The sequence below is a fragment of the Colossoma macropomum genome, unplaced genomic scaffold (assembly GCF_904425465.1).
Source record: "Colossoma macropomum unplaced genomic scaffold, Colossoma_macropomum, whole genome shotgun sequence".
Classification (NCBI taxonomy): domain Eukaryota; kingdom Metazoa; phylum Chordata; class Actinopteri; order Characiformes; family Serrasalmidae; genus Colossoma; species Colossoma macropomum.
This window is the reverse complement of record NW_023494793.1, coordinates 5,448,819-5,468,410: the sequence shown is the minus strand read 5'-3', so window position 1 is coordinate 5,468,410 and position 19,592 is coordinate 5,448,819. Positions and strand designations below refer to the sequence as shown.

The following is a 19,592-nucleotide window of genomic DNA, read 5'->3' as shown; positions in this document are numbered from 1 at the left end:
TAACTATAGGACAAATAAGCACCATTAAAATAACTACAATTAATAACGGCTTTCTGGTCTTTTATGCCTCTCTAAAGCGTCTGATTTGACCACTGAGCTACCTTGCTTGCTAGTGGCTTAACTAATTGGGTGCTAAGAGACGATATACTGCACTGTTCTGCTGTCCCTCACACAATTGTCTAGATGTACACAGAATCAAGCAAAGCTGATATTATTCTCTGAGTGTGAAAACTAGCACAAGATAGCTTTAGCGTCTTAATTAACTTGGCGAACTCTTGACAAAGATATAATTCTAAAAATAGCAATCGAAACGTCAGTATACCATTCTCGTTCGCATTCTGGTGCACATATTGGTGACGTAATGGTGCTTAGTGACTGTGCCCTCCTGGAAGAGTAAAGAATTTACAGAATTGCTTTTGGATTCAGCAGCATGTGTTGCCAAAGACAGAGGATCCCTCACTAGCAGCTGTAGCAGCTCTGCCTGCTTTTGAAAGCTGGAAAACAGGGCTGGGTTACATTTACAGGGTTTCATTTGATATTATAGCCACAAACGCAGTAAGAGTTTACCTTTATTGCCAAAGTTGTCTCTTTGCCTCATTGCAAATGAGTCTCTTCTGTTGGTATTTACTGCTGCTGCTGCTTCCACGCGAACTGGATGTGAGTTATCCACTCGGACATAAAGCCAACCTTAGTGTTTACAGTCATTTCAATTTGGTCTATAGGAATGACTTAGAAAAGCTTCAGTTAGCTAACAAGCTACTTGTGTTTGTAATCTGTTCAAGGAGACGTTGCCATGGTAGCATTATTTACATCGGCTTGCCGTCCACTTCTGTGCGTGAAACTTCAAAACTAAACGCAGGGCATTATGTGTATTCCGTGTCTGCCGAGATACATTGTTTGTATACTGTGCTTTCATTGTTTTCACTAAATATTATGTATGCAGACTGAGTCACACCGTACACTCTCTTTTACACAGACGCACTCTGTCACACACACTCACAGTACAAACACACACATACTGATACTCTCACCAATTCTCACACATATTGGATGTGACATTTGGTTTATAGAAGTAGAAATCTGTGTGTGTGTTTTACAGCTAACCCAGCTATTCGCCTCATACCTAGAAAAGTGTATTATCTAGAGAAATCTGATTAGAGCTGAACTCAGTGCACTGTGAACCCCCCAACCCCGTTTATTAGTCAGACACAAAGCAGCCAGATGTGCTGAATCAGTCTGTAGCATACACACGCTCGCGCTCGCTCACTCACTCACTCTCTTTCCCAGAAGTGCTTCCCCCTCCCATAAAGCACAGCAGTCCTACTGCGGTACATAACTACACTCCAGTTCAGAATCACCCTTACCAACTGTTTTCACTCATTCACAGACAGAGCCATAAAGTATTGCGATGTACAGAAGAAGAAAGCTTTCGTGTTTGATGCTAGTGCTCCCTCTGGTGGCAACACTCTAGTGAATCAGTGCTCATTGTACGTTAAAGGGGAAATTTTACATTTTTTGCTGCAGGTAATTGATATGATGTACACAGTCATTCAGAGTGGTTTGGTGTGAAATGCTCCGTTCTAGAGAAAGTTATCAAGTCAGAATTGTTCACAGTGGTGGCGATAGGAACCAGACAACTCAAGAATTTAACTTTAACGCCCCTGAAAGCTCCCTTACAGAAAGTTATTACAGGAAATGTTCAGAAATATGCTGCCTCATGTCTGAGACACTGATCAGTGGTTAAGAGATAAGGTTTAAACCTAGATGTAAAGTGGAGTGGTACACGCAGGGCGTTCTAAGGCAGAACAGTCCCCAAAGAACACTTTTTTACTTTTTTCGGATTTAACACTATTTTAACATTTATTAACATTACATATAAAACTCAACACACGTGTCTGTTCACTGATGGTTTTGTTCAGTAAATAAACTAAACTATATTTGTGTTGTAGGCGTGGTGATCCCTGGTTTCTGTCACCACCGCTGTAAAGAGATCTGAGTCTGCAAGTTTCTCTAGAATAAAGCATTTCATGGGGAAAAACCTTTTTTTTTTTTTTTAAATCTCGATGATTGTACTGTGCAGAAATTTTGAACAGTCGGTGGAATTCCCCTTTATAAGCTGTATACACTCTGCAGCCACTTTAGTAGAAACCGCCCTGTTGCATTTCCATCTTTCTGGTGCAAAGTTAAAGACTAGCCCATCTAGCCCTTCTGTATAATGTGACAGGAGGCACTACTTAACAGTGGTAGAATATAGACAGTAACTTTTATTTGCCAAATAATATGCATGTACTTTTTTGTTATAATCAATTCTAGTATTTGTTTTTATGCAGTTGAGTTGCCGCCTTTAGACTGAGTTAATAAATATTACCTCCCATCAGAAAGTAAAAAATGTGCCGTGCTCAAGCTGGTGTGGTCTAATCTTGGTTTGACTGTGTCACTGTTTCAGCTGTTTCTCACTGCAGCTTTGAGTCATTAATGTCTTCTTATGTTTCACGTCTGTTTGTGCACACTCAGCCAGTTAGCTCAGTGCACAGACACTGTTACCTTCCTGTTGTGTTCACTGTTGCTGAGTTAAATGTTTGAACACTCACTGCATTTCTCACCTTATACACACTCACACATGCACACGCACATGCACAAGTGACAAACTTCACACTTTCTTCAGGATGCTGTTTGCGAGCTAATGCTGTCTGCAGTAGTCAGAAAAATGCTGATAAAATCACTCTGAGTAATTTTTGGAGTAGTTATTGCAGGATTTGTGTGTGTTTTAGGAGAGTTTCTCTAATTCGGGCTGCCGTTCTAAAAGCGAGACCTATGAACGATGACCATCTGTATCGGGCTGTTCTTTAAAAATCTGCTAACTTGTAGGCCAGCTAGTTAATAAGTAGGGCTGTACAGGCCCCATTATATCATACAGTACAATAATTGAGCCATGATGCGATTCTATTGCGATATCTGAAAAATTTGTATTGTATTGTGTTTTGTGTGATACATGTTGCGATTTATCACTTGTCACTGTAAATTATTCCTCCCAAAGAAAACTTATATTTAAAGAAGTTTACACTTTGTTTACTTTAGTCTTTTTACTGAAGCAAAACAGATTTGTGCAGCAGACAAATCGGCATTAAAAAAAACCTCATCCTCACGTTTACATGTCTATCAGATGCTTTTATTTGTGAAGCAGACGAATAACGTTCAAAATGGATCCTTGCGTAATAAACAAAAGCTTTTATTTTTAAAATAAATATTATTATATACATAAACATGACAGGCAAATGTAATTTAAAGACTCTTATTAGCATATCGCTGCTGTCAGAACAAACCCTTGTGTCTTTAGAATGGTTACTTTACAGGAGAAGGGGAAAACATACTTGAATTTTAATGTAGATCAGAGACTTTTTTCAAGATAATTTTGGGCCATTTCTTTTGGTCCATTCATTATGAAATGTATGCAAAACATAAAGGGCAACATGCATTTTCAGAATACTTTAAAAAAATGAAAAACAGAAACGGAGATACGAGGTTTTGTTCAGGCAGCGGCGATGTTATGCAGTGTTGTCCTGTGTGGGAGAAGTGTGCTATCCACTAACTGGCTCCCTGTGTTTCTTAGCTGCCTGTCTAGGTTACTGTAATCTATGATTGATTTTGCTAGCTATCTAGCTAACTTTCTAGTTGATCTAGCTATCTAGCTAACCCTACGTCTGTCCAGGTAACCAGCTGTCTAGCTGTCTTTCTAGCGGATTAGCTATCTAGCTAGCTTTCTGTCTGTCCAGGAAACTGTTATCTAGCCATCTTTCTGGTTGATTAGCATCCTAGCTATTTTTGTAGATGTCTGTCAATGTTCGTCCTCTTCCGCTGTCTTTCTAGCTGGTTAGTTTCCTTGCTGTCTGTCTGAAAGGAGGAATCGGACATGTTTTGGTGAGAAATTTAGGAAGCCTAGAGGAGGTTTTTAAGTGTATTTGAGGACACTGTGAGGTTTTTGCTTGTCTACTAGTTCTTTTCTGTTTTCCTCTGTGGTCGGTTGCCAAGCGAGGCTGGTTTAGTAAGAGCTCTTCAGGAAGAGGAAAGAAAAGTAGCAGCTCTCTCTCTCTCACTCCCTTTCATCTGATAGGATTAGTGCTGCAGCCACAGCTCTGTCTGCCACCAGCCCATACTGCTGTCCATCTATCTCTCCCTCCCTCCCCCTTTACTCTCAGCCAGCGAGAGAGAGAGAGACAGTGGGGAGCTGAGTTAGTGTGTGGTTTTGATAAGCTCTTTTAATGGTCAGTGTACAGTTCATTGTTTATGATTGAGCGCCAGTGCGAATGAGACGTGCTTGTTGCCGTGGAGACTGGAAACGTGCGGCCAGACCATTGATGTGTGTGTGTGTGTGTGTGTGTGTGTGTGTGTGTGTGTGTGTGTGTGTGTGTTTCCTGAACAGAAAAAAGCGGAGGAGGCGCACCGCATCCTGGAAGGACTCGGACCCCGAGTGGAGCTGGTGAGTCTGAACTACTGATTCTTCGTCTATCTCTTTCTCTCTCTTTATAAAACACCCATTTAGAGGTCTGATCGGTCAGGATGCTCAGAGCACACAGTAAGAATTATGATTGGTTTGATGTTACTGCCTTTGGCAATATCAGTGTTGTGAATCACATTATTGAGGTAATGCGATTTCAGTGCAGTGTAAAAACTGTTGAAATCGTAAATGTATCTTTGATTCACTGATATGACCTTTATTTTCAGGGTCTGTTGTTTACCATCTTTTGTGGAAATCGTGGTCAATTATCAATACTAGGCATCTGGGTGCATCCTGTTATAGTAGAGTAGGCGGGGCATATACACTCCCACACTCATGTGATGGGTTTTGTTTTTCTGAAGAGCTTATAAGTAATTTTAAATGCCACACTTTGTGATATTTTGTTAGACTGTGGTACGGCAGTCGTGATAAAAGTTTGAGATCTCAAAAAACAAACTACAAATTAAATTCCAAGTCTAAGACTGACATCCAATAGAGCGGTTCATTTTAAATACATTTGGGCCCTGTTTTCATTGTCATAGTAAAACATAAAAGTAAGGCTCCAAATCCTGGTACTGGCATATGTGACAGTAGCAGAAATATTATTGTGACCATGCTAACCTGAACCAGAGTGGCATAACTGAAAAAAGGGTGGAAGGTAAATAGATTATAATTACATAGAAATACATTAAATACCAGCAGTCACATCCAAATGATTCAGTTAGTTAGTAGCGTAGTTATTCATTGGATAAAGCTGCTTATTTATTATAAAATGGGTGGTATAAATAAACCACATTTCACCTCTTGCCTCTACCACTTAGGGGCACTATCCTTAGCCCCCTGTTTTGCGTGTTCACATCTAGGGGTAGGGTGTCCTGATTTTTGTTGAGATAGAGGGGTAGGCCGAAGTGTTAGGGCTACATGACCCTCCAAACTGAGGTTTTTCAGAGTCACTCCAAACCGAGTGTTATGAGTAAAAAAGAAAAACTGGTAAGATGGCGGCAACAGCGACCAAAGAAACCCACAGATGTGATAATTTTCTCCGTTAAAAATTACAATAACCAACATATTATCTTGGGTTTAATGTCGTTTCAGTGTGTTATTGTCGTTTTCTTCATAACGAGCATAAAAATTGCTAATAGTTTGCTGATGTCTCTTGTCCATTCCACCTTAAATAGTCCAGCAGGTTTGACGCCTGAAGCGTCAATGTAACTACTGCTCCATTTAAGGTGGAACGGGAAAATTCAAACAAGAAGCTGGTGAATATCTGACTTCAGCTTCATGTCACTAAAGAGCGGTGGGTGATGATAAATAATTGCCCCCCTCTTTGAAGGCATATGATGCCCTGAATGTAACTAAACCCAGCAGTGAGGAGCTGAACTTTACCCTCCTCTGCTGTCACTGCAGACTGGCAGGGTCGCCTACAGAGCAGCGCTGGTAGCTGTTAATGAAGTAATGCTCTTCTTTATTTGAGGGTTGTTCCATTTCACGGGGGAAGATTTCAACCACTACCCCTTGTAAGTCAGTTCCAAGGGGCAAGGTGATGCTGGAAAACAAGTGGTAGGGGTGAAAATAAGAAATGTTAATTGGCCTTAATGTCTGCACTAGGAGTGGGTCTTAAAGGTGTTAGCGTAAGTGCAGCTTTGGACCAGAATGGGTACATATAATGGGCTCAGAAGTGTCTTGGGACACCTGGTTCAATTTGTAAATGTATTATGCAATTTATGCTTCACTATTTTCAATTATTTACATTATTTCAGCTGTATTATAACTTCTCAATCAGTACTTTGGGTCCAACTGAACAGTGGCGAACTAGAAAGCTTTCACCTAAGCCCCTGACTTTGAACGTCAAAGCAAATGTTGCTGCACTAATCCAAATACAGACACGTCATTCAGACCATATATCTCAAAACGCTGCTCCTGGAAAACCATCGTCCAACACAGCTGACTCAAGATTTCAGTAATTTTCTGAAAGAAAATTGAAATAATCTGTCAAAAAATATTGTATCTTGATAAAAGTCTGCAAGAAAGATCACAGATCACACATTTAACTTTCCAAAATCAAGTGTAAAGGGAAAACACACTGAAGTAGTGGGTGGTATGAGACACTAATGAGTACTTTTACTTACCTGACTTGAGGTTCATTTTGAGTTTTAGTTAGTAAACCAGGTTGTTAGTGCTAAAAGTTCTAACTTCTCTGTTGGACACAAATGAATAAATGATAACCAGACATTTGTGTTCAAAGATTGTCCCAGGATCACGTTTGTGCACTGTTTGTGGGTATATATGTGCGTATGTACGTACGTATGTACGTATGTATAGACATTACATTGGACGAAATACTGTTTTGTGCGGTTGAGATTCTTCTTAAGGTATTAGTTTTGCCATAACCTTTACTCCAGTGTGCCCAAAAAAACACAGGAACAATGGCTGAGTCATGTTCCACTGTGTGGTCAGGTGCAGTCTGAAGTAACGATAATGCGGTTTATGAGCGAAGCAGACATTAGAGAGCTGTATGACAGGAGCTGTCTGTCACTTGGGCTTAGCCTTTAGCCTGCTATCTGCGCTTCTGTTTCTTTTCACACTGCCTGATGCGGCGGCCTGTGGGCGTGTTCACAACAACAACGATCAGCATCTCATCAGGTGCTGATAGACCGTAACCTTCACCAAACTCCAGCAGAGTCCGACTCTACACACTAGTGTGAGGGGCTCATATATGCGATAGGTGACTTGAGAAATTTGGGTGTTTTCTTCATGTAACAGGTTTACCTGTATACTGTTCAGTCCTGTTTATAGGCAGTTATAATTGTGGTTGTAATTAAGGGACTTTCCACAGTAATAAGCCGCTGTTGATCTACAGAAATAGGTTATAGATTTCTTATGAATCTAAAATGTTTTTTTTATTGAAATTGTGCTGATACACTGATAAGGTCATACCACCCACTGCTAGTATATGTCTATATTCTGTGTATGGTTAGTATCAGACAGTCCTCCCACGATTACTTGTAACCTCCCGCTGTCAGCGCTGTTAGCTGTGGAGTTTCCAGACGTACGTGTGTGTGTGTGTGTGTGTGTGTGTGTGTGTGTGTGTGTGTGTGCTCCCTAATCAATTTGTGAATGTTTACCCACACACATCTACAGGACTCACGAGGCACGAGCTAACATGGCTAAATCCTCCATCCATCCGATAACGCGTGAAAACACAGACACAGCCTCGTGTTCCTCAGGTAGCAGCATGTGCCTGATTGTCCTAATGATTAAACAGCGTTAGCAGAGGTTTGATACTCTGCAGAAGAGTAAGAGCACAGTGATTCATTGTCAGAAGGGTAATCGAGGATACCAGGGGGATTTCCTCTTTAAAATCTCTCTGGTTTCCCCTTTCAAAAGTGATGTCCCGAGGTTAGAACATTAGTTTCAATTTCCACTTTAATTCCTCGTAAAGAAACCAACACACCCCACCACCCCCCGCATGCAGCACTGCAGTGTGTGTAGTCGGTAATTACAGGTGTACTGTTACCGCTGGTGATGGCAGTCGCGTTGTTTTTATAAGAAGCCTACAGTCATTTTCTTTGTTTTGTTGTTGTGCTGCTGTGCGTACACTGACCTTGGATGGAAAATGGGTAGAAAACTCAGAGCAGAGAGATGGGCTGGGGAAAGGGGGGTGCCGAGTGTCTTTCTGAAACTGAACTCTAGTGCTTTCATCTCTTCTAACTCTCTCTCTCCCTCCCTCCCCTTCTCTCTCTCTCTCTCTCTCTCTCTTTCCATTGCAGCCTCTCTATAACCAGCCGTCAGATACGAAGCAGTACCATGAGAACATCAAAATGTGAGTATTCCTCTTCTTTCCTTCCTTTTTTCTCATTTCCTGATGCTGCGATAGTTAATGTAACACCACTCAGGTCAGCCTGACCTCAGCGCGTTCAGCTCCACAGATCTTATTCATCGCTGCAGGGACACAGCTGAGCTGGGCGAAAACGGTGCTGCTGTGGGTTGGAGTGAATGTGCTTCTGAGTATTATATAACTGTATTAGTATTATTGAGGTTGTCATTGAGTCTCTTAGGGGTTGAGATGGATGATTAATGTTATATCATTGTATGATTATTGGAGGTATCACTGTGATCCAGCATGAATGGGGTTGCTATTTTTACAACTCATGTGGAAATTGACAGGCATGGGGCCTAGAAGCAGGAAAAATATTTATCAGCAAAATAAAATTGTTTTATCAATCTGTTCACTTTACATTATTCTCCAGTCTGAAGGCTCTACGTATTGATCTATGGTAGTCGCAGCGGAGTTGCCAGTTTCACAGTTTTCCTGTGAAATTGGGGTAGTTTTGAATTGCAGTCACTGGGGTTTTTGGGCCACTTTCAAAATTTGCCAAGAAGAGTTGATTTCAAACATCAGAGAATACAAATTACTATTTTTATAAATGTAAATTTTTTTTTGAATAGCTGGCAACCCAATGACTAGGCGCCTCTCAATACAAAACCAAAAAAGGCAAATTACAGCTCTGAAATAAGTATTATCTAGACGAGTGTATTATTGTGGCTTGACTTGAATGGGATATATATATATATATATATATATATATATATATATATATATATATATATATAAGTATTGAAAATATTGTTGTAATCTGGTGTGAGTAGGACTTTTATTATATTATTGTATTAGTGTATTGTATTATTATTGGGGTATTATTGTGGCTTGACTTGAATGAGTCTTACTTCTATATTATATTAGTTTTGAGAATATTATTGTAATCTGGTGTAAATAGGACTTTTATTATATTATTGTATTATCATTGAGTTATTATTACGGCATGACTTGAATGGGACATTTATTATATTAGTATTGAGAGCATTATTGTAATCTGGTGTAAATGGGGCTTTTATTATATTATTGTATTATTATTGGGCTTTTATTGTGGCTTGACTTGAATATGATTATTGTATTATCGTTAGAGCTGTATTGAAAGTTTTATTGCATTATTGTATGCAAGCAATATTGTACTGTGTTATTTATATTATTGTTGAGGGTGTTATTGTATTATATAGGGTGTTAATATATTATCGGATTATTATTATTACTATGAATATTATTGTGGTTTGGAGTGAACTGTTTCTTGCTCAGTATTCATAGATCTGATTGACAGTGTGGGTTTTGTTTGCTTTGATTCATGTTGCTCATGTTTAGTGTGCTCAGTTGATCAGTGATAATCAGTGGTCACTGTGTCCGTCAGTGAGAGAACAGCCTTTCTGCTGGACGGTGACATTGACTGACACAGAGAAGACGTTCTGTTTTATTCCTTTTTTTCCTCTTTACGTCTCCTGCTGAACCTGACCATCATTTTCTCACAGTGATTAGTGTGTGTGTGTGTGTGTGTGTGTGTGTGTGTGTGTGTGTGTTCGTTCAGTGCTTTGATCAGATACAATTGTGAGCTTTGTTCTCAAAGTCTTTTATTAACCTGAGCAGCACTTGCTGGTGGGAAACTCTTTTCTCTCTTTTTCTCTTTCTTTTCTTTTCTCTTCTCTCCTCTTTCTGCCTGCTTATTTCGTCCTTCTCTCCCGTTTCTTTTCCTCCTCTCTTTCTCTCCTCTTCTATCTCTCTCCTTTCTCCTCTCCTTAGATTAGATTCCTTTCTTTCTCTTTTCTCCTCTTTCCTTTTATCCTTTTCTCTCTCTCTCTTTGTTCACTTACACACCTCTTTCTCTCCCACTTGTCTTTTCCCCCCTCTCCTTTTCTGTCTCTCCCCTTTCCTATGTTGTCTGCCTGACCTCTCTCATCCCACTTCTCTTTCTCTCGTTCTTGTTATCTCTTCCTTACACTCTTTCTCTCCTTTTCTCTTTCTTTCTGTCTCTCTTTTGTATATCCTCCTCTCCTCTGTCTCTCTCTCTCTCTCTCTCCCTCCTCCTCCTCCTCGTTCACTCTTTTCCTCTTTTTCACTTCTTTCCTCTCTTTCTTTTCTCTCTCTCCTGTTTTCCCACTTCTCTTCCGCTGGTTCTCTTTATCTCTTTATCCTTGCACTCTTTCTCTCCTCCTTTTCTCTTTCTTTCTGTCTCTCCTTTGTATCTCTCTCTCTCTCTCTCTCTCTCTCTCTCTCTCCCCCTCTCTCTCTCTCTCTGTATAGAGACGTCCAGAGCTTCTGCTTTAACTCCTTATATGGCCGGCTCCCAATAACTTGTCAGTTTCCATTGTAGTTTATGTAGTTACTGCATAATAAACTTTAAGATGTAATAATTCTCGGATTTTAGGGGGTGCAGAGATGTTCAGATCCTCTGCGCTCGCGCGCTGATGTGCTGTAGGTTTTGCAGTGTCAGCAGTGCATGTCTGCTCTGTTTTCTTGTCTGTTTGAATGTTCCTGGCGGCTTCCAATAGTTGTCAAAGCTAACTTCTTGTGTACTGCACATGTGGCCTGATGTATGACAGTCTCTGCTAAATCTCAAATGTGTGCGTAAGTGAGTTCTAGCTTACGGGGCTCTCACTCAACAGCTAATCTCACTGCCATCTGCTGTGTTAATACAGCACAGTCTCTGTACCTACACTGTTTAACCCTCATCACAGTCATCAGACGATACCTAAAGCTCGCTATAATCTCGTGTGAATTATTTTTCACATGTAGCTTATTAAAACAAGCTGAGTTCTACTGAAAGTGCAGATTCTAGACTTTCACTCCGTACCACATTAGTGTTTAAGTGTAAGAGGACAGAGTTTATTAAAAATTGAATTTGATGTAAAGTTATTGTTTATTTGCAGAATGAAGAAAAAAAATCCAAATTTTTGTCATTATTTGACAAAAAGTTGAAAATAGAGACTCAAACCTGTCAAAGAATTTAAATCAAATGTAAATGCAGTTAGTTGGTTAACATGGTATGCAATTAAATATGTACAGTTCTGTGCAAAAGTCAGAGACCATTCATTTATTCAATTCCAGTCAAAACAGCCATTAAGTTCAAGCTATATTATATCGGTAATGTTTCTGAGGACATTAGATATGAGATCATCCATTTGCATAATGAAGGAGAAAGTCAACAAGTAGAAAAAAAAAAGTTCAAAAAAATGGTTAAAAGTTAGAGAAAAAACGTCTCATAATAACCGTTTAAGACCTGGTCGACACCAAAACTGCCCCCATCAGATAAACAGCACTTAAAGCTTTCATCTCTGAGAGAGAGGAGAAAATCAACCTGCTTCAGATCTGAAAACATCCACAGATGTTTCTGTCCATCCTTCCACTGTGAGAAGACGACTCAGCGCTGTGGGTCTGAAAGGATGTGTAGCTGAACAAGAAGAACCTCACTGAGAAAAGGAGACGGATACATCAAACAAAGAAGCTGAACAATGGACTGACCACCCCAGAGTCCAGACCTCAACACCACTGAATGTGTTTGGGAATATTTGGATTGTAAGAAACAGAAAATGTAACCAACTTCTAAGACTGAACTTTGGAGCTGTGAAAAAATATCCCTGCAGATTTCTTTGTTGAAAAACTGAAAGCGAGTCTCTTGAAAAGAATGGAAGCTGTAATAAAGCTAAAGAGTGGACGCAATAAATACTGAAATATTTGGATATTATATTTAGTTGTAGGGGTTCTGGTATAATGATTTTAAATATTTCCTATATTTTTGCTTCTTTTTGTTTGTTTAATGCAGAAAAATGAATAGCTGAAGGCGTAGCCCTAACTCTAACCCCCACCCGCCCCCCAATAACCGTCATGAATTCACCAAAAATGGAAAAAATGTAGTCTTTATTGATTGAGTACATGACCTGCAAAAGTGGGTGACATTACCAAAATATGCTTACCAATAATACTTAAACCCTCAGTGCACTTTTATGCTTTCTATGCAGCAGCAGAAATCAGTAAGGTCTCTTATACAGAGTGAGATTCATTGTTGATGGATTGACCTGCAGAGAGAGAGAGAGAGAGAGAGAGAGAGAGAGAGGGAGAGGGAGAATAAGAGAGGGCCAGAGTGTGGAGGGTGAGTAATTAATCTGTGTAGAGAGAGAGTTAAAGCTGATTACTTATCTGACCTTCATGTTAAACTGACACTCAAATAGACACATTGCGTGTCTTGCTGTTTGAGTCTTTAATCAGATAATGACAGTTTACAGGAACGATTAAATCATATAAGCTCACATCTGTGTAACATAAACAGGCCTGACTGATGAAAATAGATACTGCTATTAAGGAACATGTTTGATAACTGGTAATATCAGCCCTTTTATTTTATATGGTCAGATATAGTGATGGGTGGTCATCAGTATACTGTGATATTGATATGCAGTTTTTTTATAGACGTCTGGTCTTGCTAAGGGCTTCTTGAACAGCTACACATCCGTTCAGACCCACAGTGCTGAGTCGTCTTCTCACAGTGGAAGGATGGACAGAAACACCTGTGGATGTTTTCAGATCTGAAGCAGCTTGATTTTCTCGTCTCTCTCAAAGATGAAAGCTTTAAGTGCTGTTTATCTGATGGGGACAGTTTTGTCTGCCAGGTCTTCCAGGTGGTTCTTAAGAGCCCCATTTTCTCTGGAGCTTTTAAACGTTTTTTTTTGAACTCCAGGTTTGGAAACTCTTGTGTGTGTTTCTCCTGTTCATTTTCCTTTCACTTTCTTATACAAGTGCTTTATCTCATAATCTCCTCAGAAACATCTCCTGAGAAGGTAATAACTTCTTCTGGGCATTTTGTCTGGAAGTTAAATAAAAGATTTCTGACTTTGCATAGTGTTGTATTTATTTCTTTTTTTTGCTGTTTGATAGAAAAGATAAAGTATACTAACATACATTCAAGCACTTTGGGCTTCATAGCATGTCTTCTGGTGTTGTTTCTTCTGTGGAGTCTTCGCTCTCTGGCCTACTCAGGTTAAAGCTCTCTTGTGCTAATGCACTGCTTCTCAAGCGCGAGTGCAGTGATGCAGGGTCTCCATAGCAACAAAATAGCTGCGGCTATGTCTCTTTACTCTTGACTGAATCTTGTGTTTCTCTCTCCAGAAACCAGGTGATGAGGAAGAAGCTCATTCTGTACTTCAAGAGGAGAAATCATGCTCGCAAACAATGGGTAAATAGCTGCACTTACACACACGCTTGATGCCCAAAAGTGTCCAGACAGCCCCTCTAATTAGTGAGTTCAGCTACTTTGAGGTTCACACATTGCTGATGGGTGTTCAGTTGTGGCGACTGTACACATAACCTGTATAATCGCCATAGAAAAGCATGCACTAATAGAGCAAGAAGCTCTGGAGCAGCTGCACATGAGCCCTATGGTCACCGTGCGTGATGACAGGTATAAGTCTGCCCCCCAGCATTGGGCGGTGTGGTTCTCTGGAGTGATGGTGCTCCATCCAAGTCAGAACGTTCATCATCGGTACCTGGAGCGTACACCTGCTCCAACCAAACCAACGTTTCTTCTGAAATAGAGCTGTTAATAGGGAGTTTGTCCACCTTTTGCTGCAGTAACAGCCCCTACTCTCCTGGGAAGGCTTTACACTAGATGTTGAAACATTGCTGTGAGATTTGCGTTAGTAATGTCAGTGGCCAGATTCACGAACACTTCTTTAATAAAAAACTCGTGAAGGTTCTTAAGACAAAAACTAAGAAGTTCATAAGAATGTTTTTAAATGCAGTTCTCGAAAAAAGTTCTCAAATGTCCTCTTAAAAATTGTTTTCTTTCTGTTTTCTTGAGTAAATCTACATTGTTTTCTTATGTAGGCTGTGTTGCATTTTACAGCTTGCCATAAACAATGCAAGATACATTTTTAATTTTTATTTACCATTGTTTCGTTTAATCAGTTTAGAGTGCTGCAAAACGAAGAACTAGAGGTGATAGTGGAAGAAAAAAAAAATCCTTCTTAGAAAATACGATAATTGAGGGGTGACGTCAGAAAGCAAGAGTAGCAGACGCAGCAGGCGTGTTTGATGATTTTAGATGCTCACCTCGTCATCTCTTACAGCAGGTGTGAGGCTGTTGTAAGGTGAAGAAAAGGTTTATGAACGTAATGTTTTCAAGAATGCTGCTTGTTCCTAGAATTATCCTTGAGAAAGGAGTCAAAAAAGAAAATTCTTAAGAAATGAAGTTAAGAAAAAACACATTTATGAAAACTTTTTTTCTTAAAAAAAAGTTAACTGACAGCAAAATGCACAAAAAATATGAATGTAATTTTCATTGTCTAATTAATATATCGCGATATCTGCTGTCTGAACTTTCTCTAGAAGATCACTGCCTCTTGTAACCCCACAGTTTATTGCATAGATTGGAACAAAAGGCAAAAATGTGTTTGTATGTGTGTGCAGGAGCAGAAGTTTTGTCAGCGCTATGATCAGCTGATGGAAGCGTGGGAGAAGAAGGTGGAGCGTATAGAGAACAACCCTCGCCGCAGAGCCAAAGAGAGCAAGGTCCGAGAATACTACGAGAAACAGTTCCCCGAGATCCGCAAGCAGAGGGAGCTCCAGGAGCGCATGCAGAAGTAAGCAATCAGCAAAATTATCTGCCAATGAGAATTTTACTTCATAAAATAAAACAAGTAAAAAAACAAATTCTGGAAATAAGCTAATTATCTTATAATAAAGCCACAGTCAGACCACAGAAAGCCACAGTAGGTCACATTTGGCTTGAAATGTATCGTTTTGTATCTTTCAGCTCAAAAAGATGAGTTAAGGCCTAATTAACTGACACCTAATGCTATAAATGATGTTCTATTTCAGTTTTATTCCAGTAATTTATGTGAGAGTTCAGATAAACTCAGCAGCACATTATGTGTAGTATAGCGCATTATATGTAGTATAGCAGTGCTTTTTCCTGTGTCTGCTCCATGGTGCTATGTGGTGTGACTTGTCCAGTGTGCAATAGACATCTTACCAAATCTTACCAAAATAACTAGCCCTATTTTGCGTTTAGGGCACTAAAACATACGTCTGTTTTTTTTTGTTTTTTTTTTTTTTTTTTTAATTTAGTCTCCGAATTGCAAAAAAGTTACAGTTTCACAGGTACACTTTTAAAAAAGGTGGTTCTTCTAGTGTTCATTAGTAAAGACAGTGGTTCTGTATAGAAGTATGAACACTCAAAGAACCATTTGCATGCTCAGCTGGTTCTGTATAACGCCAAAAAGGGTTCTTCCTTTGTTACAAGCTTAACGTTGTAACAATAGAAGAACCCCTTTTTTAATGTTGAACCATTTTCAGAAATGTTCTGTATAACACATGATTTAAGGATGCAAATGAAGAACAAAAGAGTTTTTGAGTGTTCATTGTTTCTATATAAACCATTTTGTTTACTGAAGAACCCTTAAAGAACCGTCTTTTTAAAAGTGTAGTGAACAGCATAGATCATTACATCAGCTAAATGTGGACCAAAGTACACAGAAGAGCTTTAGCTGATGAACCACTGAAAACTAAACTTATCCAACTCTCTCGACTCCCTGGCCACAAACGGCGGCTCTGTACAGCTAAAAACGAAAACCCTAATGCTGCTCATTATGATCGATACGTCTGTGAATACATCAGCCTTTCTGTGCTGCTGTTGGTTTGTTGAATACTGACGCAGGTTGATGATGAGAAAAGGTCCTAATGTATTTATTTATTGTTTAATTCGAGTCTTTAGTAAACCCCTCTATAACAAAACTGCTAGTGGTCCATTGCAGTCCCAGCCGTGGTGAAATGGGAATCAAGTGATTCATTGAATTCTTTACTAAAGAATCATTAATGTTTTTATTATTATTTTTTTTCCTTTTACAGCCGGGTGGGCCAGCGAGGAAGTTTGGCTTCTGCAGCTCGAAGTGAACATGAAGTGTCTGAGATAATAGATGGCATTTCAGAGCAAGAGGTGAGAACCCAAACACTCGCAGACACCACTGTTATTTTCACCATGATCAGCGGAAGAGGAGACACCGAGTGCCACGCTGCCTGCATGCTTCTGATTTCTGGTCTAGACGTTTGTTACACCCCACACCGCTGTCAGTTTCACAACTGGAGAGGTTTTGTGGCTCAGTCACTTCCTACACACTTACATATGTATATGTGTGTGTGTTTGTGTGTGTATGTATATGTAGGTATATATGTGTGTCTATATATGTATGTGTATATATATATATGTGTATATATATACACACACACATACACAAATGTAGCATTTCAGCGTTTTAAGAGCTCTCTCTCTGACATGATTTTTTTTTAAACCACATAATTTTAATATCTTTTTCTTTTCCATTTCCTTTCTCCTTTCTCTCTCTCCATTATCGCTCTCTTTCTCTATGTATCATTGCTCTCTCTATCGTCACTTTGTTTCTCTCTCTCTCTCTCTCTCTCGCTCTGTCCTCTTTGTCTTTCTCACGTTCTCTCTGCATGTCATTGCTCTCTCCTCTCCCTCTGTTTCCTTTCTCTGTTTCTCTTTCTTATTCTTGCGTTCTCTCACATGCTCTCTCTCTCGCTTTTTCTGTCTGTGTCACTATCGTGCTCTCTCTCTTTGTCTCTCCACTCTTTCTTTCTCTACACTTTTCTACACTTGCGCTCTCTCTCTCTCTACACACTCTTACTACGCTTGCCTTCTCACGCTGTCTGTAGAACTCAGAGAAGCAAATGCGTCAGCTGGCGGTGATTCCTCCGATGCTGTTTGATGCGGAGCAGCAGAGGATAAAGTTCATTAATATGAACGGTCTGATGGACGACCCAATGAAGATCTACAAAGACAGACAGGTCATGAACATGTGGAGCGACCAGGAGAAGGACACTTTCCGGGAGAAGTATGTGCGCTGTTTTGTGTGTGTGTGTGTGTTTGTGTGTGTGTGTTTGTGTGTGTGTGTGTTTGTCTGTGTGTGTGTTTGTGTGTGTTTGTGTGTGTGTGTGTTTGTCTGTGTGTGTTTGTCTGTGTGTGTTTGTCTGTGTGTGTTTGTGTGTGTGTGTTTGTGTGTTTGTTTGTGTGTTTGTTTGTGTGTTTGTTTGTGTGTTTGTGTGTGTGTGTGTTTGTGTTTGTGTGTGTTTGTGTGTGTGTTTGTGTGTGTTTGTTTGTGTGTGTTTGTTTGTGTGTGTTTGTTTGTGTGTGTGTTTGTGTGTGTGTGTTTGTGTGTGTGTGTGTTTGTGGTGTGTGTGTTTGTGTGTGTGTGTGTTTGTGTGTGTTTGTGTTTGTGTGTGTGTGTGTTTGTTTGTTTGTTTGTGTGTGTGTGTGTGTTTGTGTGTGTGTGTGTGTTTGTGTGTGTTTTGGGGTGAAGGTTCTGGTCCAGTGATACTAAATTCACCTTCATTCTCGTCCAACAACAACAGATTTTATCTAAAGAAACGTGTTAACACAGTGCTTTACACTGAGGTTAAAGCAACGTTGGTAAAACAGTAAAATTTTGTTGATACATAATTATATAAATACACTAATAAAACAAAGAATTGAAAAATACATGAAGTTTTAAATAAAAGAAATAACTAGTCAATAAACGACAGCACCTCAACAGTAATAGCAGTCATTTATATTCAGAAGTACACAAGGTCTGCAGAATTTCTTATTGTCAATGAAGGCAAACATTCCACTTCCAGCATTGCTCAGCGCTGTAATAAATCACATGTGGCTTGAAATTTACACAAAGAAAGAAATGAATCTAAAGTGGTAATTGTCTGTTACTTCAGCTAACATCAATGAAATTACATCTTCAATTAGCTGGAAAACAATAAGTTGGTGAAAAGTCACTAAGCTGGTCCTGAAGCTGTTAACTTCACTAAATGACGTTGAAAGTTTTGTTCCATTAAATCTATATGAGTGCAGTGTAAATTGCACTCTGCTTCTCTGCAGTGTTTGTATGCATCTGCTATGCTGAGAGAAAGTTGGAGAGAAATAGCATCTCCACACAAAACAAACGATCAGCTGTGAGTAGGTGACAGGTGTAGAGAGCTGTGTTAGAGTGGAAGTGAGAGGTCTGCCTTGTGTTTGTATCTGTGGGTGCTTGTGTGGGTGGGTGAGATGACCTTCATATTGTCTGACACAAGCTTTTTCTCTTTCTCCAGATTTATCCAGCACCCAAAGAACTTTGGCCTGATTGCCTCGTTTCTGGAGAGAAAGGTACACCTGCCCTGTTATTTTTATCTCCCCCTCCAGCTCTTTGTTTACGGTCTCTTCCCCTCTGAGGAATTTATTAACACAGTGGAAAACACAGAGTTGTTTGAGACATTCTGAGAGTTCCCTGTGTGTGTGTGTGTGTGTGTGTGTGTGTGTGTTTTCAGACTGTAGCCGAGTGTGTCCTCTTCTACTACCTGACAAAGAAGAACGAGAACTACAAGAACATTGTCCGCAGGAGCTACCGCCGCAGAGGCCGCAGCCAGGTGACTACATTACCCAGTGTTATAGAATTAGCAGTAAATTTAAAGTGGCAGTGTATTTAAGGTATCAGTAAATTTAAGGTGGCAGTGAATTTAAGTTATGATTACATTTAAGTTGGCATTGAATTTAAAGTGACAGTCTATTTAAGGTAGCAGTTTAAGGCAGCACCTAGCAATACGTTACCATCCACCTTGGATGCTGTAGCAACAGCCTAGCAACATCTAAGCAACGCTTTAACAGCCATCAGCAGTCTTCCCCCATTTTAACGTTTTAACGTAGTTAAAGTTCGCTCACAAACTTTCACTTTCTAGCTATTGTAGTAGTTATAGTAAAGACATTGCTCATTTTTAAATTAGTGGTGCATTGATATTAAAATCGGACAGTAAATAAGTACAGTTTGTGTACATAAAGGAGCTTCTGCAAAATCCAGCATCCTCCGCCATGGGTGAACGACTGGTCATCAGAGTCATAGTTTGGTCTTTGGCGCTGATGTCCCTCTCGTGTCTCTTGTAGAAGCTGTGAAATATTTCTACACCACATTTTCATTGTTGATTTGCTGCTGCTCAGTTTGAATGCGTCTGCACTGACTAGTGCAGGAGAGTGAAAAGAACGAATGTTGCTTTGTTTACCATTAAATCATTTGTGAAGTCTTTTTGTTGTAGCCTTAATTTTTGTTGTTTTTAGTCAACGTTTTTGGCCGTTTTTGCAATTTCAGTGCAGCAAACAAAGATTTGAATCAGAAAAGTCTCGCAAGCCTTGACCATCTCCAAAGAGTCCAGTGCGCAGAGGTGGCAGCTGCATACTAG

General features: G+C 39.7%; 1 protein-coding gene across 4 annotated transcripts in view; it reads left to right on the top strand.

The window, feature by feature from the left end:
* The window catches only part of ncor2 (nuclear receptor corepressor 2), a 179,295-nt gene that overhangs the window by 98,157 nt on the left and 61,546 nt on the right, over positions 1-19,592 (top strand). For all 4 annotated transcript variants that reach the window (XM_036578276.1, XM_036578273.1, XM_036578274.1 and 1 more), the window contains 8 exons: positions 4,421-4,477; positions 8,266-8,318; positions 13,485-13,551; positions 14,784-14,956; positions 16,224-16,311; positions 17,049-17,227; positions 18,474-18,528; positions 18,690-18,788. In XM_036578276.1, coding sequence (XP_036434169.1) covers positions 4,421-4,477; positions 8,266-8,318; positions 13,485-13,551; positions 14,784-14,956; positions 16,224-16,311; positions 17,049-17,227; positions 18,474-18,528; positions 18,690-18,788 — 771 coding nt within the window. The remainder of the gene's footprint in view (positions 1-4,420; positions 4,478-8,265; positions 8,319-13,484; positions 13,552-14,783; positions 14,957-16,223; positions 16,312-17,048; positions 17,228-18,473; positions 18,529-18,689; positions 18,789-19,592) is intronic.